This window comes from Phasianus colchicus, chromosome 1, assembly GCF_987193195.1.
Source record: "Phasianus colchicus chromosome 1, bPhaCol1.hap1.1, whole genome shotgun sequence".
Taxonomy (NCBI): Eukaryota; Metazoa; Chordata; class Aves; order Galliformes; family Phasianidae; genus Phasianus; species Phasianus colchicus.
This window is the reverse complement of record NC_143436.1, coordinates 88,706,573-88,725,838: the sequence shown is the minus strand read 5'-3', so window position 1 is coordinate 88,725,838 and position 19,266 is coordinate 88,706,573. Positions and strand designations below refer to the sequence as shown.

Below are 19,266 nucleotides of genomic sequence, written 5' to 3'. Positions count from 1 at the left end.
AAATGCATGAAAAAAGATCACATCCTTAAACAAAGTGCTTGTGCTGACATTCCAGGGTGAAAATTCCTGCATGCCATTTTATGTTATGTGTTGTTGTGCGAGTGGCAGGAGAAGGGTAAGCCAAAAAATAACCTGTTCTACAAATAAACGAGCCATGGTGAGGGCAGCTGGGAATCAATCTGCGCATCACAGATGAGAGAAAGAGCACTAGGACAGGGAATGCAGGACTGCACAGGCCTTCGCTGCACATCAGGTGAGAACATGAGAACAAGAAAAATATTTGGGGATGAGGGCATATGGGGGAGGTACATTACTGTTTTCTGATTAAGGAACAAAATTTCATAATACTTAGTCTCTACCTTTTCAAGCTGAAATTCATTACTACATCAAAGTGAATGCTTTGCTGCTAACAGAGTAAATATTTCTATTTAGAATGTAAACGATAAAAATGTGCAAATTACAGAACTTTTAAAGAGCTGAGTGGCTGATAGTGAGTGATTGTCTGGCTGGAGTTGATCTTAGTTAATAAACTGATTTTGATGTAATTAGATAATAAGTAATAATCTTAGATGCTGATTCTGACAATTTGAAACAAATCATTAAATGTGCGTGCTGCATTACACATGAAGCACTTTTTAATGTGTGGGGGTGGGGGTTTTTTTGTATGTATGTTCCATTTTGTTTTTCAGCTTCTCCACTTTGCTCTTTGCCCTCCTGTAGTACTACAGCGTGCTCAGCCTCTAGCAAAGTAATGCAAGAAAAGGCTGAAGTCCCCCTTGTTCAGCGCTGGAGTTATGATGGTTTTTGCCAGCCTGAGGATCTCACCCTCTTCTAGAGACACAGGTATGTAATGTGCAGAAGTCATGGGCCTTCTGTGTTCTCTCCAGCTCCACAGCTTGGGCTATCTTGACTGCAGGAGCAACCTATTCAAAAAAGCTGTAGTAGGTAATTTTTGGAAGCAGATACCTGGATGGAGATGCTTTTTCATCAAAAGAAAACATCTGCACAGGTGTGGTTGACACAGGAGGGCACGATCTCATTCTATATGTCATCACTAATTTTAGCTGAGATAATTGCAAATGTGTGACCGTCATATATGAAATGATATAAAACATGAAGCAAAGAGGAAGGTACCTGGCTACCAGCTACATGTGGTAGTACAAGTAAATCAGACTTAACTGCAACAGCTGAGGATATTAGATGAACTTGCAAGTTCCATGAAGAAATTCCTTAAAAAATAAACAAAAAACCACAACACCATCTCTGCCTCTCCCTACGGCTGCTACCAATATGGGTAAAACGTGTCAGCATTCCATTATGTTCAAGTCATCAATGTGCAATTTAGAGTTACTGACTTGTCTTTGTATTTCAAAGCAGGATATCATGAAAACTCTCTGTGCAAGGAAAGGTGTAACATATTTCCTGAACCATCTGTATTGCTTGTTGATGATGGCATGTCATGGGCAATACGGATGATGTGATGTGGATGGTCTGTTTTACTGGTAAGCAATCTGATAAGAATTTAACACCAGTTAAGGGTCTGAACACCTGCTAGCTCAAGAAGTGTAGTTGGAGGTGCATAAAATCCTGGAAAGCAAGCTGTTCTGTAGGACTCAGACCCAGTACAAAATCCACCTGATGCTTTGCCTTTTGTCATGTCCAAGCACTCACTGTTCATTCAGAAGGCCTCACCTTATGGACATGCCATTACCATTGTTTTGTTTATCTATTACATTGAGCTGTAGTTTTGAGATATTGCTTCTGGGGGCTTAAAAAATGGCTGGCTTGAGAAGCCTATGGGCTCTCCTTGCAGGATGCTGCTTCTGCACCATGCAGACAACCTCTTGGTTTGTTCCAAACTCAGTGACAGTTTCCTATACAGCCACGAAAAGACACCACAACCAATCTTTATTTCCCAAACTCCCAAGGAGGTTGGGTTTCTTCCACTGTATGCTGTTTTACTTTTAAACCATTTCTGTGGAGGGATTTTTTTTTCCTTCCTACACGTGGTAAATTGAAGCTGACACTGGAGTGGTGTACAACATTAGATTTCAACAGGACCCCTAAGAGTCCTTCCAAGAGTGTTTCTTTTAACGAGGTTGCATGTAGAGACACATGCCAACCTCATGGGGGGTATCACATACCTATGAGCAGCATGGGACAGTCGTATATCTCTTAAGTGAGTGCTGATGCTTTCTAGGTCCTGACCCTCTGCTCCCAGAGAAGGCCCATACACCCACACAGAACGCCCCAGACCTGCAGATGTATATTTGCAGTATCACAGTCAGCAACAGCACAAGTTTGGTAAGTAAAGTGCCCCACACTCATTCATATGTGTTCTTTCAAAGTGAGATTTCAGACAGGCAAGTGAAGATATACTTCAGTTTTATTGTTGTTTAGGCATGGATAGAAACATCAATTCTTTTGCGCTCTTGGTTCTTGAAACGTGCCTACAGTGAACGTGGAGCAGTGAAAAACGCGGCTCCTAGGACTGACGATTTAAAGTGCATAGGAGATCTAGCAGAATTCCAAAGGATGAGAAGGTCTTCTATTTCCTTTCTCATAGCTGTGGAAGTGGAAGGACTTTTGTTCTTCTCTTCCTCCACCATGCTCCCAAGACAGTGGTACGAACGTTTTCAACCCTTCCCTATGCTATCCCTGATGATCTTTGGAGGTTTCTTCTCTGTGTTTAAAAACTATTTGTAGTGTTATAAACAGACAGTTGATTTTTGCATACTCCTTCCCAGCATTCTGTTGCAACTTTTTCCTGTTTAGAGTCACGCCCACTGTGATTTGTTAAAAAAATGTGTATCACTTGGCAGTGTTCTCGCACCAAAAGAAAAAAAAAAGATATATTTGTATATAAAGTAACTTCTTCGTGTGTTCACGTTTTATTTTGGAAAAACAGGTGTTTAAAAATTTTAGAATTTTTTTAACAAAATTCTAAAAAGAAAAAAAAAATCACAATATTTACAGAGATAACATAATGGCTTAGCCATGCAAAACAAATCACTTTGGTTTTTCCCCCATTTTACTTTGGTTTAAATACTGACCAAGATTATAATTTTTTTTTCTCCTCTTTGCCAAATAAAACAGTAACAAATCAAAAGTTTAGAGGCATATAACAGGATTTCCCTCTAGTATTTTATACAGCATAGAGTCTATAGGACTTCTTATGTATTTTAATCCATGCCAATGCACTACAGGAAGCTTTTATTAAGACATCAGTCACTACTGCCCAGACATATAACATTTTACAAATTTACAAGTAACAGTGTTTTCTTCCCCCCTAAATAATGCAAAAGTGGCAAAATACATTTCCTAACGTCCATCTCTTTCTTTTATTTATTTATTTATATTCTTTTTTGCCTACCAGTCTATAAAAACATACTTTTTTCCCTGGATATTTGTAAAAGGAAACCTGATGTTCTGCGTGCTTTGCTGTTCCTCTCCATCAATCCACCTATCACTTTCTTCCCAAAACGATCCTTCCGCGCAGAATGAAACTTCCCTCTCCCTTAACAACAATTCTCTATCAGCCATTCACCCTAAACCATTTTCTTATCAGTACCATTCTAAAAATTTCCTCAAGCTTAAAACATGTTTATAAAGTTACAAACTTGAATGTAACTAAAGATACATAGACATTTCATTGTTACAATTATATGTACTGTTTGATAAATTAGGTACCAGTTAAAAACACTAAAATTATCTCAAGGTGCATTCAATATCTGTAGCATAGTTAACAAAACACACAAAAAATATATATATTCTATTTTTGTGGAAAAAAATGCAGCTTTGATATGACCACTTTTTTTTAAAAATCTCCAATTCTGACTGATATCTCTTTGAAATGAAGAAAAGGTACAGTACTTTAAGGCAGCGGATAACGTAAAGGAATCAAAATCAAACCAGAAATCCAGTTCCTTATCCTAATTTTAACACGAAGGACAACAGGTAATGTATGAGTAAAATGCACGCCTTGCTTTAGAAGGAAAGGACCACAGGCCACCATCTGCACGTAGGCTATGAGTGTTTTACATTGTGTTCCTAGTTCAGTTCCCAGCCTTCTCCATAGAAATTCTTTATTCCCTTTCTGGCTGTTTGCTTTCCCTCGGCTTTCTTAAATTCTCACTGCTATTAACAATTCAGCTTATTTTTGTCACAATTGTCACCTCTCCTCTTTACTGTGACTTCTAAAAAATGAAAAAGGAGATCGATATTTTCCTTTAAGACAATCTTACGCTTTAGGTATTTGCTACAAAGCAGAGGTTTCACTGATAACAATCAGAATTAGACATGTACCTGCCCAAAGGGTGTCATAAAAACAATTAAAATCAAACCATTACACTATACATCAGAATAACAGCAACTCCCAGAACAAAGCCTTACAGTGTATAAAAATAGCTACGTAAAAAATTTACATAAAGGCAAACAAAAAGAAATCTTCAGTGCAGACATTTACAAAAAAATAGTTTAAACAGAACACAACATGGTGACCTATTATCATGGCTGTTGCCAAAATTAGTTATTCTGTGGGTTGGGTTTTTTTGTTGTTGTTGTTTTGTTTGTTTTTTTTCTTAGCTTGAGATAATTGTGTCTAAAATCCGCTGAAAACTTGGTAGTATGATCTCTTTAATACTTGAACCATGAATAGCTGTCACTTCTTTGTATACGTTTAAATACAATCCACGTTCATGCTTCAATTGGTCTATATGTATTCTCTGAAAACACGAAAGATAAAGGCAGTTAAGCAGGTTTAGATTTAAACATGTTAATCAACATAACTGCACAGCATCTGACCCCCAAACAAAAAGCTACATTAGCAGTACTTCCCATCTAGTTTAATATCTTTACTGATGACCTAGATGAAGGGATTGAGTGTACTCTCAGTAAGTTTGCAGATGACACCAAGTTGAGATGTAGTGTTGATCTGGCTGAGGGTAGGAAGGCCATTCAGAGGGACTTAGATAAGCTGGATCGCTGGGCTGAGGTGAATGGGATGAGGTTCAACAAGGCCAAGTGCTGGGTCCTGCACTTCGGCCACAACAACCCCATGCAGCGCTATAGGCTTGGGGATGAGTGGCTGGATGACTGTGAAGAGGAAAAGGACCTGGGGGTTGGGGATGTTGGTTGCTGCTTGGCTGAACATGAGCTGACAGTGTGCCCAGGTGGCCAAGAGGGTCAATGGCATCCTGGCCTGCATGAGAAATAGTGTGGCCAGCAGGAGCGGAGACGTAATCATCTCCCTTTAATCAGCACTGGTGAGGCCGCAATCAAGTGTTCAGTTTTGGGCCCCTCACTACAAAAAAGAAATTGAAGCCCTGGAGCAGAGAAGGGCAATGAAACTGGTGAGAGGTCTGGAGCACAAGTCTTACAAGGAGAGGCTGAGGGAGCTGGGATTGTTGAGTCTGGAGAAGAGGAGGCTCAGGGGAGACCTCATTGCTCTCTACAACTTCCTGAAGGGAGGTTGTGATGAGGAGGAGTTTGGCCTCTTCTCCCAGGCAACAAACAGGACCTGAGAAAATGGCCGCAGGTTGTGCCAGAGGAGGTTTAGGTTAGGCATAAGGAAAACTTTTTCTCTCAGATAGTGGTCAGGCACTGGAATGGCTGCCCAGGGAGGTGGTGGAGTCGCCGTCCCTGGCAGTGTTCAAGAGGCATCTGGATGAGGAGCTACGAGACATGGTTTAGTGCTTGTGGTAGCAGTGGTAGTGGGAGGACTGTTGGACTAGATGATCTTGCAGGTCATTTCCAACCTTGCAATTCTATGATACTATACTTTCTTCTCCCATTTTATAAGAATGCTTTCCTTCATGATAAGAACAGCTGTTGTGATGTAGTTCCTAAAGCAGTCTATCTGGTAGGTAATGTACTTAACGGATAAGCTTTCATTTATGCAGAACTACTGACTCAACACAATAAACAATTATAATACAAGATGGCACCGAAGGCCCGTGATGCTATTTGAACTGCTACGGTAAATGAGCACCTTCAGCTAATTTTGTCTCCACCTAATCCCCTCAATATTGCAATGCTGTGGACAGTACAAAGTCCAGAAAAACAAATCAGAATGGCCCCCAGCTGTGGAGATGGCAGAATTTTCCTGTAGGAATGTGTGTACACTGCGACTTTTTCAAAATCCAAATTTAGTTTCCACTTTTAAGTCACTCATAAGGTATTATTTGGGAATTCCCAATCCCAAGGAAACCCCAACGAAAGGGCACACAGGAATGCTGCATCTCTTCATATACTCTATAATCATTCTTCTTTAGTACAAAAATAATGGGGTTTATTTTAAAATTTCAGATAGTGCTAACACAGTGAAATGATCCATAATCAGAGCTACTCTGTATTCTTATGCAGATGAGAAATGTGATCATCCCACCATACGTTTTAAAGCCCTGCAGCCCAGAACAGGTATTCAGCACTGTTTCGTTACTCAGGGCCATCCACTACTTTTCTATCGAGGAACTCCAAACGCTGTGCCACTGAACACGTACTACTCCCCTTTTAACGATCAGCTGATGATTAATTCAAGAAAACTCAGTATGGTGAGCTACCACAAAGTTAATCTAAAATTACTTGTGTTGCTCAGAAAAATGGTCTGAACTCTCACTTTGAGTACCAAGTTATGAGACATGGCATATGGGTATGCAGCAGTGGTGTATAGACGTGCAGGCACTGGGTGGTGCTGTTGGTGCTTCATAGTGCCCAGTATTGCCAGACAGACTGTGTGACAGACTTCTGTGTCTATTTTTGCACACTTTTTATTATACACAGATCCCATCTGGGCATGCTTGTATACCTGTTGCACTTTTTACTAGCTTAACATACAGTGTCTCTTTCCAAGAGCACATGGAGAATCATACCACTTTGTGAGGTCCTGAATAAAAGAATGATTTATTCTTAGAAAAGGTTTGTGCCTTTTGCAGCACTAATGAATAAAGCCCATCAAGAAATACTGCTTCCAGTAATGCAACAGTGCTCCTGTGAGCATTTAAATCCATAACTCAAAAACCTTCTAAATGTTATCTACACATCTTCTACACACAAATGCACAGGTAGGTATTTACCACAGTGGTATACTATACAATTATTTTTTTCAATTCCCTAAGTGCACTAGTCAAAAAAAAAAAAAAAAAAAAAAAAAAAAGCCATGTACTAACTTATAACTTATTTCTTTAATGTGTGTGTATGCAGGTTAGAAATTGTAACTGGCTGGGGACTTAAGTCCGTCTGTCTTCATATCAGCAGAGACAAAACCACTCTACTTCCTATGCCCAAAAGGTAAGCAACAGACCCAAGCTAATGCTGTGATTGTTAGACATGGATTTCTAGAGAGAAGAGGTGTCCAGATGTTAAATTCTGCAGTATGAAACACCTACCTGGAATGATGACTGACACATTTTGTCTCTTAAGTCTCAGATTTATGATTGTTTTCTTCTAGTTTTTTATTTTCTTCTATATTTCCGAGATCTTTGTCTACATGTTTTGACGCTGTCCTAGAATGAAAAATTAGGGTCATTTTTACACTTTTACAGCACTCTGTTCCATGCACGCATTAATGATGCTGCTCCCCCCCTCTTACAGTTCTGTTTGGAGTGGAGCAATAGGCTTGCATATGATTGTAAATGGACCAATAGCACCAGTTTCCCCACTGAAGCCATGCTTGTGTGTTTGATATCTTGGGAAATTCAGAATTATTCTGAGCTAGCAAAGTATGGTTGAAGTGGTTGTGCAGATCCATGTATCTCGACAAATTAATTGTGAAGCTTGTTTCAATAAACAAGAGTTTGCTTTAAGGCGTACTAAAATGTTACAAGTGTGGCTAAGATACCTTGATCAACATAGCAATCTTTTGTGTACTCGTAGTAATTGACTTTCAGAGGCTGTGCCACACAGCAGAGCTCTTTAACTGTGAAGAAATTAATGAAAATTCAGGCAGCACCAAAAAAAGAAAACATTCTGTCTTCCAGATCTGTGCTGGCTCTGACTGACAAGGTTTAGGTAAAGAAGGGATTGTGTAAATGTTTGAGGGGGAGAAAAGAGGTATGCCTCATTTAAAATAGCAGGTTGTCTTTAATACGAGTGGTGGAGATGAATTAATGAGTTAAGTGCTTAGTTTGGCTTAGCACAATAAAACCACTAAGCCATTCATTTAATGTGTGAGAAGCCTCACTGTCTGCCAAGGTGAAAGATTCCTGCAGAGCTGCGATAACATTTTGAAGGCCACAATTTTTAAAATGTAAATGGGCAAATGTGTTTGAGTGGGACAAAGTAAATCCCTTGTGTCAAAGCAGATTATGGTATAGGCATTTTCTCTACGGATAATTTGTTTCCCCTACAGAAAAGTAACATCTGTTGTGACAGATTTATGCATATGCTCACCCTTGCTTCAGGGTAAAGATCTGCGGTGACACTGACTTGCAAAATGCAATGAAGACACAGGTAGGGAGGCAAGAGAGTGTGACATGGGATGCTGACACCATGCAGGTATGTACCTCACAAAACCACCAATTCCAATTTTTTGCTATTGGAGTGTTTCAGTGCGCATCCTCCATCTGAGCAAAGGCTGTGAGTCAGGGCTGAGCAGTGTGTGTGCCCTGAGCTGAAGGAGCAGTGAAAGATACTGTCAATAAAGCACTATTTAGTGCTTATCTCAGCAGAGCTTCTACCAGGTGCTAATGCACCTGCTCCTCAGCACCCCTGGGAGTGCTGTGACAGCTGCTGGTGGGAGCAGTGTACGATGGGCAGTGCCAGAGGGTGTGCAAATCAGGGTCCCAAACCTCACAGAGTACGCTGAATGGGACCAGTCTAAAACCAGAAAGGTTTTGAAGTGGGTTACTTCCTAGGTGGATCAAACTTGTAATTCTTCCAAGTTGCATTTACCTTTTACTAATGTTCTCAGACTGACTCTGTTCTGCTTGAGTGGCTGACAGAAGGGCAGGTGTCTGTGCAGAACCAGTTTTGCTGTAAACCCTCTTATACACAGATTCAAACTACTGATTGTCACAGGCAAATCTAATTTTAAAATGCCAGATTTGATACTCGAAGGAACACGTTCTACAGCGGTAAGTTTCTATCATGCTGTGAACTTCCTACTTTCTTCCGATATCTAAAAGCCTGGAACACATTAAGTGCACAGGAGGAAAGGATGCAATATGTAATGAGGAAGAAAATCCAATGATTTGGTAGAGATCGACCTTCTCCTCTGATCATAGTAACCCTTCACAAATCTCTTTAATCCTAGTTAAAAAACAAACAAACAAACAAAATATCCAAACAAACAAATAAAACCTTTAAAAATTTGGAAAATTATTTTTTTCTAATTAAATTAAAATGTAAAAACTTGTTTGTTTTAGGTAGAGCACAGAATCTGTCTTGTCACAGATAAGAAGCCTTTTCCACAAAAAAGTCTTTCACAAAACTGGAGATGGTAAGGAAAGAGATGAAAAGCTGAAAGAATCTGGATATGGGCAACTGCCAGAGCTGATGTGAGCTGGAGGTGGGGAAGCAGTGCTGTGCTCATCTGCTCTCACAGTGCTGTATGTGAGTACTTGGGGCTGTTCCTGCAGACAAGTGAGTGGAATGGACAGGCTATTGGCATGGCTCAGCATGATGCCTTTTTTTGGCCTCTTATCCACATTTTTTTTCTAGAACCTAAAGCAAACTGGATCTCAAATGACCTAACCACCTAACAACAGGAAACTGTAAGTAAGTGGCATTACTGTTCTTTGATCAGGTTAAAATGGATCAATGACTACAGCTAGTAGGTCCTGCGTTGCTATCAAGATTTATTTTTCAGGTGTTTCACTGTAGCCCTGCATTCAATGGAACCACGGTGTTCCCCTCACTAAGTGCCATCTCTGTTTTCCTAGAGCCAAAAGGGGTGAGAATGGAGAGGTGAAAGGCAGCATTCTGACTTTGAGAGTTCCCCAGGATCCTGATGTGGAGTACAGTGAGCACGGCTGGTCTGAAATCAGAGCAGCATTTCATGTCAGAGAGCCAGATAGATTTAGATTTTTCAGCATCTGAGACTGAAATACATATGAAGTTCAATTCTAGTGTCTTGGTGATCTTGCTGATCACCAAATGCTGATACATGGGCAGATTCACCACCTCAGTACAAATTCAATTCCTGTTTTGTTTTGTTTGTTTGTTTTACAGCTAAATAGTATTATTAAGAGACAAAATCAAAATTTGGACTGAGTTGCAGCAGTATGATCCATTGGCAGTGCTATGCCAACAGCAGAGGAATGGGCAACCCTGTCATCTCACAAAAATGATAAACAGATCTGATAAGCCCCTATTTTAGTATGCTTTGGCGATGTTACTCAATCCCTGAAGGTATTCAAGGCCAGGCTTGATGGGTTCCTGGACAGCCTAATCTACTGGTTGGCAACCCTGCCCCCAGCAGGAGAGTTGGAACTAGATCATCTTTGAGGTCCCTTCCAACCCAAGCCATTCTAGGATTCTATGATATTGCTCTATGATATTGTGAAAGTTGGTTGTATTAATATGAGTTTACTTATATCTCTTGGCTGGTTCTTTTTTTTTTTTTTTAATCATTTTTAAAACAGATCATTGCAAGTGCTTGCTAAAATCATGACTCATATTTTACATTTATCTGTGCTCGCTCTTCAGGAAAATAATTATCCTCAGGGAATGCTAATCAAAATGTCTCTGTAAGTAATGCCAAAATGAGGTCTTTGGTTTTCTTTTGAGCGTGTGTTGAGGGGCCATTATTTTCATGCATTTTGTTTAAATATTTTTGATAACACTTTTCTTAATATAAAGAACTTTTCCTATCTATCTCCATTGTTTTACTTGCTTTACTGTAAATACACACTGCATATAGGTTACACAACGTATATATATCCTTTGGAATTTAACTCCTAATTTCTTTGTATCTCGTGCCTCTAAGCCTCAGCTGGAATTCTGCTTAAGAAGAAAATTTGCAGTGCCTTTGTCCTGTTATCAAGCTTGTGATAATGACAGATAAGAGAACATGCATAGATGTAGTTCTGTGTGTTGAAGCAAGAGCTATGAGCTTCATTGTAAGCAGTACATTTGAAAGACATGTTAAGACACTGAACTGTAATGCTGAAAAGGAATTTGTATGAGCTGAAGATGTCACCCAACCAAACCTGCACAATTTGAAACCTCTTTCCCTTCACCCCAATTTTGCCTTCTAATTCCTACAATTACTTTCAAATGCCTATTTGTGGGAAAAAAAGGCACAAAGAAAAACACTTCAGTGATTTAGGAAGGAGCAATTTTCGTAAATTCAATTTATTCCATTTTCATGTAAGTTTTGGGATGTTAACTGACATTTCCAGAGTTGTTCTTAACTTGGTCTTTTCTCTGGAAAGCAATTGCATGAAAAACAACATGAGTACTGCATCTTGTTGAAAACATACAGCAAGTTGCCTGTATATTTGCCCTGCTACATTTGGTTTCATGTGCTTATTTCCTATAAAGTATCAGTAAAGTAGAATTGCTATGCTTCAAGTGTTCAGTTTCAGAGCGAGACGAGTAACATTCTTGATTACTGTGATCTAAGGAGAATTTCAATATTTTGTTGTGCTCTGAGCATGAACAATTTCAAGACTGCTGCTGTGCTTCAATTTGCCCAGCTGCATATACTTTTGCTGCATTTTAAATTTACATGGAGCACTTCCATGCCCGGAGAGCAGGGATACAGGGTGCTGGGTACACTGCTTTCCTTCTAAACCTTTAATGTATACAGAACTCTCAGTAGTTTCTGGCAACATGAAAATTTTGTATATGAAGGATTTACAGAAGATGGGTGTTCTAGAACTGCTCAACTAAGATACGGCAAAAATTTTAGTAAGATTCTTCAGTGCCATATTATATCCTCTGTTCAGTGCTAATTAGTACAAAGTATGCTTTTTGGAAAATGGACAAAGCTGTAGAAAACAAATGTTTGGCCTTCTGCTCAGATGACGGAGAAACAAAGCATGCTGGGATAGGGAGCTTCAGCTTTTAATGTGAGAGGGGGCTGGTTGCAGGACATGGAATACAGATGAGTCCCTGATTTATGTGATAATATTCATAGTGAAAAGAATATGTGGCAATAATCAGCTTTTGTATCGAGTAGAGCTAAGACAGTGAATAACTCTGTGATTTATTGTGAATATATTCCAAGGCTACAACTGTAATTTCTACTTAGCGTGGATGACAAAACAATAGAAAATTATACAAACCACAACACCCATAATGACAAAAGTAATGTTTTTCTTGCCTCGGCAGACTTGGAAAGTTCTGTGCTGCTGCCTTCTCAGACTTTCCTTTGGCGTCTCTTTGGGGATAGAGATTAGGTGAGTTACTGCTCAAGGGTGGGTTCAAAAAGTGACTACTATCTGTTGGCCTGCACGGGGATGGACAGTTGTGATTGGACACAGGCTGTACCTGAAGGTGTAAGGTGCTTTTTACGAGGAGTACTTTTACTCCTAGACTACAATTTGTGCTGAAAAATTTGTCAGAGAATAGGTACTGACACTCAGCTTACTCTTGCAAGTATGGCATGCACAAGTTAGGAGGATAAAAAGCAGGTCAACTTCAATATATGCTGAGAACATGAGATTGTCAGTGACAATATATCAATTAAGGGTTTCAGAAGCCAGCAACATTGCATGAAATAGGAAGACTATTATTTAACCATAAAGGTTTTTTTTTATTATTTTTTTGTTCCTGCTGAACTTTTCTAATAAATTCAAGCTCTAATTTTACTTGAAGCATGTATAAGAGAAATTGAACACAAGGAAAAGAAAAAAGAATATAGAATATTCCATTTAGAATATAATGTATCCTATATTTGAAGAGGAAAAAGCCATCTTAAATCACAAGCTTATTTCAGCAAATGACATCCTGTAATCTAGGTTTCTAATCGGCTCTCACCACAATATATAATGGTGCAGAGAAAGATACTTTACCTTCTCTGCCCTCCTTGTATCCTACCACCTCTTGCAAAAACCCAATCACTGCATCGTTTTATGACTGCACATTCTCATATTCAAAACATATGAGAGAAAATGATTCTAGACATTATTACAAGAGTAGCAAAGTGTGGGAGGAGGAGTTCAACGTTATTGTACTAGATGATTTTAGTTTTCCGACCATAATGATTCTATGGTTCTATTATTACTTCTTAATTTGTAAGCAAAAGAAGCATGAACTTGGGGGGAAAAAAAACATGCTTCCCCACGTATATAATATCTTCCCCACCTCTATAATATCTGAATGTGGTTTTGTGCTCTGTCATTTACAGCAGTTCTTTATTTGCAGAACTTCCTAAAACTTAATTATGTCTAGAGTACATTCCTTATGTAATATCCAAAAAACTGCATTTTCTAAGAAAACTAGATTGAGAATTCCTTGTTAGACTTTCTGTCACAAATTTTAGATTTCATTTGAACTAACTTTAATGAAAAGTCACAAAAAGAACTTTAATATTTTTTATATACTTGTGCTGACTTGTTTTTATTATGCATAACTTCTTTAATCTCCCTATTTAATAAGTACTTAAAAATAACCTTCCAGACAACAAGCCTGTTCTAAGTTCTCCCTTGGGACACGTATATGGTGATAAGGTCAACTAGCACACAGTCATGGCCATTTTTAAAATTATGGAGAAAAATGGCTACACTTTAATAATAAAATGAACGGGATGATCTCAAAGTGTACCTGAGTGATAATACAAAAACTGAAAAGCCAAGCAGGCCTCAATGGCAAATCCTGTGCTTGCTTAGGTTGGTAAAACATACTCATCTGGATGATGGCTTCTATCTTTTCTGCAACAAAAGGCCTACGTTTACCATTTTTACTTCTATAGATCTCGAAGTATATGTGAATGAATGAATGAAGGATCTAGATAATTTAGATCTGTCCAATTTAGTCCACATTTTAAAACAGAAGAGTTACCCAAATTTTTAAGTGTAAACAATTTCTAGTAGCAACTGAGCCACACAGGAGGTGACTTCCCACAATTAACTCACAGGTACCATATCAGCACAGATTTGGCTGTCAGGAAACAGAACCTCATTAGAGACAGCTAACTACAAAAAGTCTTGGAGTAGCTGTCTTTATCCAAAAGAAGTGTCTTGTTAAGCTTTAGGGCATGCCAATCAGGAGTGTCATGTTTCCTTTCCCTATTAAATGCACCTAGTATAACAACTTGTCCCTGTCAGACTACTGGAACGCTGCAGGAAGGAAAACAGGTAAATGTATGTTTGAGTTTATGATTATGATTTTTTAAAATTTAGTATCAAGATTTTATGAATTCTTACTTTGATTTCTTCACATAGAGCCAGTAGACAACACCTGCAACCAGGGCAACCAACAGAAGACCGACTACAATCCCCACTATTAGTTTTGCCTGGTCATTAACCTTTTCACTGTTGTCATCTGAAGCAAAGAAGAAAAGTTAATGACTTAACCTATGATGAAGAAAAGTACTACAGCATTTTAAAAATATTTGCATTAGGATCAAGAAAAGGAGTCAGAACATCAAAATGAAACAAAACAAAACAAAACAAAAAAAAACTGTTTCAAAAAGAGCAAGCAAAAAATCCACAACACTTAAAGCTTCAAGAAAGTCACGATCTTAGTCGATCATGGTGCCACCTGCTACAGATCAAGTTGAATCCTATTATGATGGACTGTTCAATGATTCTGCATATGTCTTAATCTGAGACAATAAAGAGAAAGGATTATGGAGATGGAAAATCATACATACCATTTCTATCCTCTGGTTCATCGTACTCTGGAATACTTACTGAAATGAAAAACATTAAAATTAGATAAAACGTTATAATCTGAATGTTACTTTTAATTATTTGCATCAGTGACACTAAAAAATAATACAATATTTGCCAAAAATCTTTAAGTAGTCATCATTATTTTATAACTGTAAGATATCCAACTGAAGGATCTTGTTCCATTCTATAATATTAATCTGAGAGATATTTGTGTTCCTCTTTCACAACTATTACCTTCTTAATATATTTCCTCATTGAAAATGGAAAAAGTCAGTACCACTGATGATAAACTGGAATTTAAGGAGTAAAAGATGGTTATGTAGTAATAAATAAAGATTTTGTCTTTTGTAACTAATATTTTATGTATACTAAATGTGCATTCTTTTGTACCATTATGGTGCAATATTACACAAGTTACACACAAAACTTATGCTTTATAAATACATATATTGTATACTTATATTGAATAAAAAATGAATATATTGCATACATGATATAACTAGTCAAGGAAGACTACACAATTTCATCCAGAAAGCTATCACCACATTCTGTATTCTATTATACTATTAATGGTTCTATTTGGCATTGCTTGCCTTTTGAGATGAAAAGGTAACTACCTTACTACCAACATTATTATGCATATCCAGTCTTCATTTGTGTGTGAAGTGTGGATACTTCACATGAAACTACAACTTTCAGAAAATGATCTTTAGAAGATACTCACTAGCAGAGACATTCAGAGAGGTCACAGTCCTTTCTAGCTGATTTTCTGCAATGCATGTTAATGTTACATTTTCCTCAGGAGCAATTATAATTTTACTGGAAAATTTTCCATTAACATATTTGGTCTCCTCTGTCTGAAAAGGCAAAAAATGAAGGCTAGTATCCTTGAAAACCGCAAACAACAAAGAATTTATTATTGTGTATTATATGTATTTATGCAATGAAAATGTTCAGAGAGAAATAACAATCAACAATATTTCAGTTTTCCAAATAACTTTTCCAAGTGACAACAGAAATAATTCATTGTTTTATTGCATGGTAATGCGAACATTTGGATTGCCCAGTCTCTTCTTGGTAGCTGTATCTACATTTTGCCCAGCACGTACTCCAATAAGACCTATAAAGAGGTATTTTTTAAAAGTTCACCAGCCCCTGTACTTGTTCTTGTTTATTCCAACTATTTAAAGAATATCCAAGGAACAAAATTCTCCAAGGAAACCCCAAAATGAGACTTCTAAGTTTGCTTTTCTTTCCATCTTGATCTTTCTCATTTATGCCTTTAAAAGGGGAATGACCACTGTAAGATTTCCACTTACAAGATTCCAAGTCATGAGTTGTTTCCACCCAAGAACCATTTTGCCAAGCCACATCTATTTAGTGGTACCTGCAGCATATGTGCCGTAAAGGCGATGAAGGTGTTCCTTAAATTTGCTGTACATCATTCTTACATCAATACCATGTCCAGAAAAACATTATTTTCAATTAATTAGTTATGTAGACTCAACACAATCCTAACCTACAGTTGCAATTAAATGGACACGTTTTCACAATCATGTAATTTCTGTAGGCCTAAAGCAGAACCATAGGAAGCAGTGAAATCTGCAGGAACAATGGGCATTATACTTTCAGTCTTCAAATGTTTGTATACGCATCTAATTTATTTTTCCCGTCAAGACAAAATATGGTAATGCTCTGCATGTGTTTTGGTCATCAATATGAAGATATTTCATTTTGCTCATTTTTCAGATATTTTTCAAGCTGCTTAAGTCTTCTTATTTCTCTCCTAGGCTGACTGCATTTTGGTTTTGTTTCCAAAATGCAGTAAGAAACAATGGGTATAACCATACAAAAACAACATATACATTAGGATAAAACTGCAAAGTCCATTAGGAACTATAGTGAGCATATTTTCTGATTTTTACTTGTAACACTTCTCCCAGCTAATGCCTACATCAAGTACCTTACTGCTTTCTAACACAAATTTCACAGTCCATCAGTACTTGTAAAGCCTTTTTGTATTTGGCAAAGCCACCACATTATCCAAGCAAAATGACTGAATAACTTAAAAATGCAGATTTTAATTGTAAACTTCTTTTTTTCCTTCTTTTTCCTTCCAGCTTCGTCTTGTAGGTGACAGAATCTATGTACCTTTGCAATATGCAAAAGCTCTTTATCATCAGAAATTATCCACGCAGGTACCAGGTAGCTACTGTCCACATAAGCCTGTAATATCACTTAACCCTCCTTCTCTCAAAGAAATAAAACTGATTAAACTCCTTCAATCTAATTACTTGCAAATTTTTTCTTGACTTTATACACCAAAACATAGGAGATGTGATTTAAAGTAATAAAAGAGATACTTGCCTTATTTATGAGGCTTCCACTACCAGTAACTGTCCATTGCACTGCTGGTTTGGGAAATCCTTCCACATGACAGACAATTGTTTTAGACATTTTATTTGTGTTGGTTTTCTTTGTCATTTTGATTTGAGGCTTTCCTATTAGAAAAATATTACAGTGAAACATTTTATTTGAACAGCACAATTAATAATCATATTTTTCTTGCTTCCTTACCTTCCACTATAAGTTTAAGTGTCTTTCTTTTCTTTAGCCCTTCAACTTCCTGTAGAGTAGTTTCACAGATGTAGTTTCCAGCATCTTGATACTGCAGACTTGAAAATGATGGACTTGTTTTCATTCTGGTATTGTCCTGATGGAGCAAGGAGTTAATCTTTTGAACTCTAATTCAGAATACATTAACCTCTATATTACAAAAGTGACTAGCATTAACAGATTAGAGTCTTACACTTCAAGTGTCTTCCTGTTAGTAACCGCATTCAAATAGCAGACAGCAACATCTGAGCATGAAAAGTGGAAATTATTGGATGTTGATATAAGCCACTTCTCTTCTTCACCTTCAAGTCAAGGGCATAGAAGGGAACAACTTTTCTGAGCTTTGCCAGTAGGCTGGTGAAAAACGCTATTGGTACAAGTTGACACACTATCAACACGCCTCTAGTAAATGAGCTTAGGAGTTCACTACTTAGGTATCATTATTTTTAGTTTCCATCAGTATTGGTGTTCTTTAAACCTGCCATTTACAATAGCTACTTTTTTTAACCACCACTAACCAGCCAACATCTAATCTCTCAACCAGGCTTGTCCTGCTAAATTTACTGGGACCAAGATTAAGGTTGCCTTAAAAAAAAATTATAATAATAATTGATAAATTCAAATTCCTTCAAAGGGCTTTTTCTTCTTAGAAGGACCTGATTCTAAAAGGTCCTCCTTCATACAGGCCATTTCAATAAAACTGCATTTGTGCTACAGTGTTCAGTAGTTCTCTCTGAGAATTGAGCCAATAATTACAGTAACTAATTTTTAGTCATTAATTTGAAGTGGTATCTCTTATTTTAACACTGCACGTAAGATTCACTTTAATAATAGTCTTCCAAAAGCCAAATCAGCATAGTTTCCACCCTCCCAAAACACTGAAGTATCAGCAGTAATGTGAAGTGATGAATACACAGATGAAGTGTGAAGTAGATGAATCACTGACCTTTATCCAAAACACAGTTGCATTTCTACTAGAAGAAATTGTGCATGACACAGGCAGTGCCTCTCCAATCTGCTTTGTGACTTCTCCACTAGGAGTAAGCTGCAAATCCAGATCTGGGACACAAAGAACATTTGTCAAAATGGTAATCTCAGAATGCCTGGGCCATAACATAGGCTTTCCAAGAAAAGAAAATGTGACTAATTGCACTCATTAAATTCGAGATTTCATTTGCTCAATAAAATCTAAATCAAACTTAGAAGAAAGGGAGAAGACAGAATTATTCTAAAACAGGCGTTGCAAGAACATTCACATTTTTGCTGTAATTACAGGCTAACAGGAAAAGTGAAAACTTACTAATTACTGGACAAATTGATATCTTTTTTCACCCCTGTATTACTGAAAGGGTGACAAAAGAGGTACAAGAATCTGCAGGAGTCTTCAGCATAGCAGTATTTGTTTCTTGAAAGAGGAAGCACAGGCTGCCATGACAGAATCTCTTTTTCAGCCAGATTCAAGTGTGCTTTCAGTGGAGGACTCAAGCAGATGGGAACAGATTAATTTGAACAGTTACTTAATAAAATGCAAAGAAGAGGATAGGAGGACAAGGGGTAACTTCCTGAAATCTGATAAAACAAGATGATTTTTATGCTGACCATATGGAGAGGATGAGAGTGGTCAATGTAGCGCGTGACAGATGATACTGATAGAAGAGACAAGAGGCCTGAATTATAAGGCTAGGTGGCCACACATGAAGCCCTTTGATTTCTTTGTTTTCATTAGTAACTTAAAAGTCATTTTGTGTTACTCAGAGTCCAAGCTTTCCCTGACCTGCTTTGGCTTCAGGGAAATTGCAGAATCAGTGATAGCTGTGTTTGACACTAGGGAAGGTGAGACCCAGTAATGGAAAGGTCAGAAAACACTGCT

At 37.8% G+C, this 19,266-nt stretch overlaps 1 protein-coding gene and 1 long non-coding RNA gene across 4 annotated transcripts in view; one reads left to right on the top strand and one right to left on the bottom strand.

Annotated features, from left to right (window-relative positions):
• Positions 1–1,295: 1,295 nt before the first annotated feature.
• On the top strand, positions 1,296–10,256 carry LOC149919824 (uncharacterized). Its single transcript, XR_016471796.1, has 5 exons — positions 1,296–1,502; positions 2,201–2,304; positions 7,201–7,287; positions 8,400–8,493; positions 9,363–10,256. It is a non-coding gene; the product is annotated as an uncharacterized LOC149919824 (long non-coding RNA).
• The window catches only part of ALCAM (activated leukocyte cell adhesion molecule), a 115,923-nt gene continuing 99,014 nt past the window's right edge, over positions 2,358–19,266 (bottom strand). Inside the window, exons 9-17 of one of the 3 annotated variants that reach the window (XM_090151835.1) lie at positions 18,343–18,455; positions 17,358–17,493; positions 17,144–17,281; positions 15,505–15,633; positions 14,759–14,797; positions 14,310–14,427; positions 12,266–12,391; positions 7,386–7,502; positions 2,358–4,724 (exon numbers count right to left, since the gene is read on the bottom strand). In XM_090151835.1, the coding sequence (XP_090007961.1) occupies positions 7,415–7,502; positions 12,266–12,391; positions 14,310–14,427; positions 14,759–14,797; positions 15,505–15,633; positions 17,144–17,281; positions 17,358–17,493; positions 18,343–18,455 (887 nt within the window). In that variant the 3' untranslated portion in view covers positions 2,358–4,724; positions 7,386–7,414. Of the gene's footprint in view, positions 4,725–7,385; positions 7,503–12,265; positions 12,392–12,791; positions 14,223–14,309; positions 14,428–14,758; positions 14,798–15,504; positions 15,634–17,143; positions 17,282–17,357; positions 17,494–18,342; positions 18,456–19,266 lie in introns of those variants that run through there. The other 2 variants (XM_090151823.1, XM_090151829.1) reach the window with 2 other exon arrangements.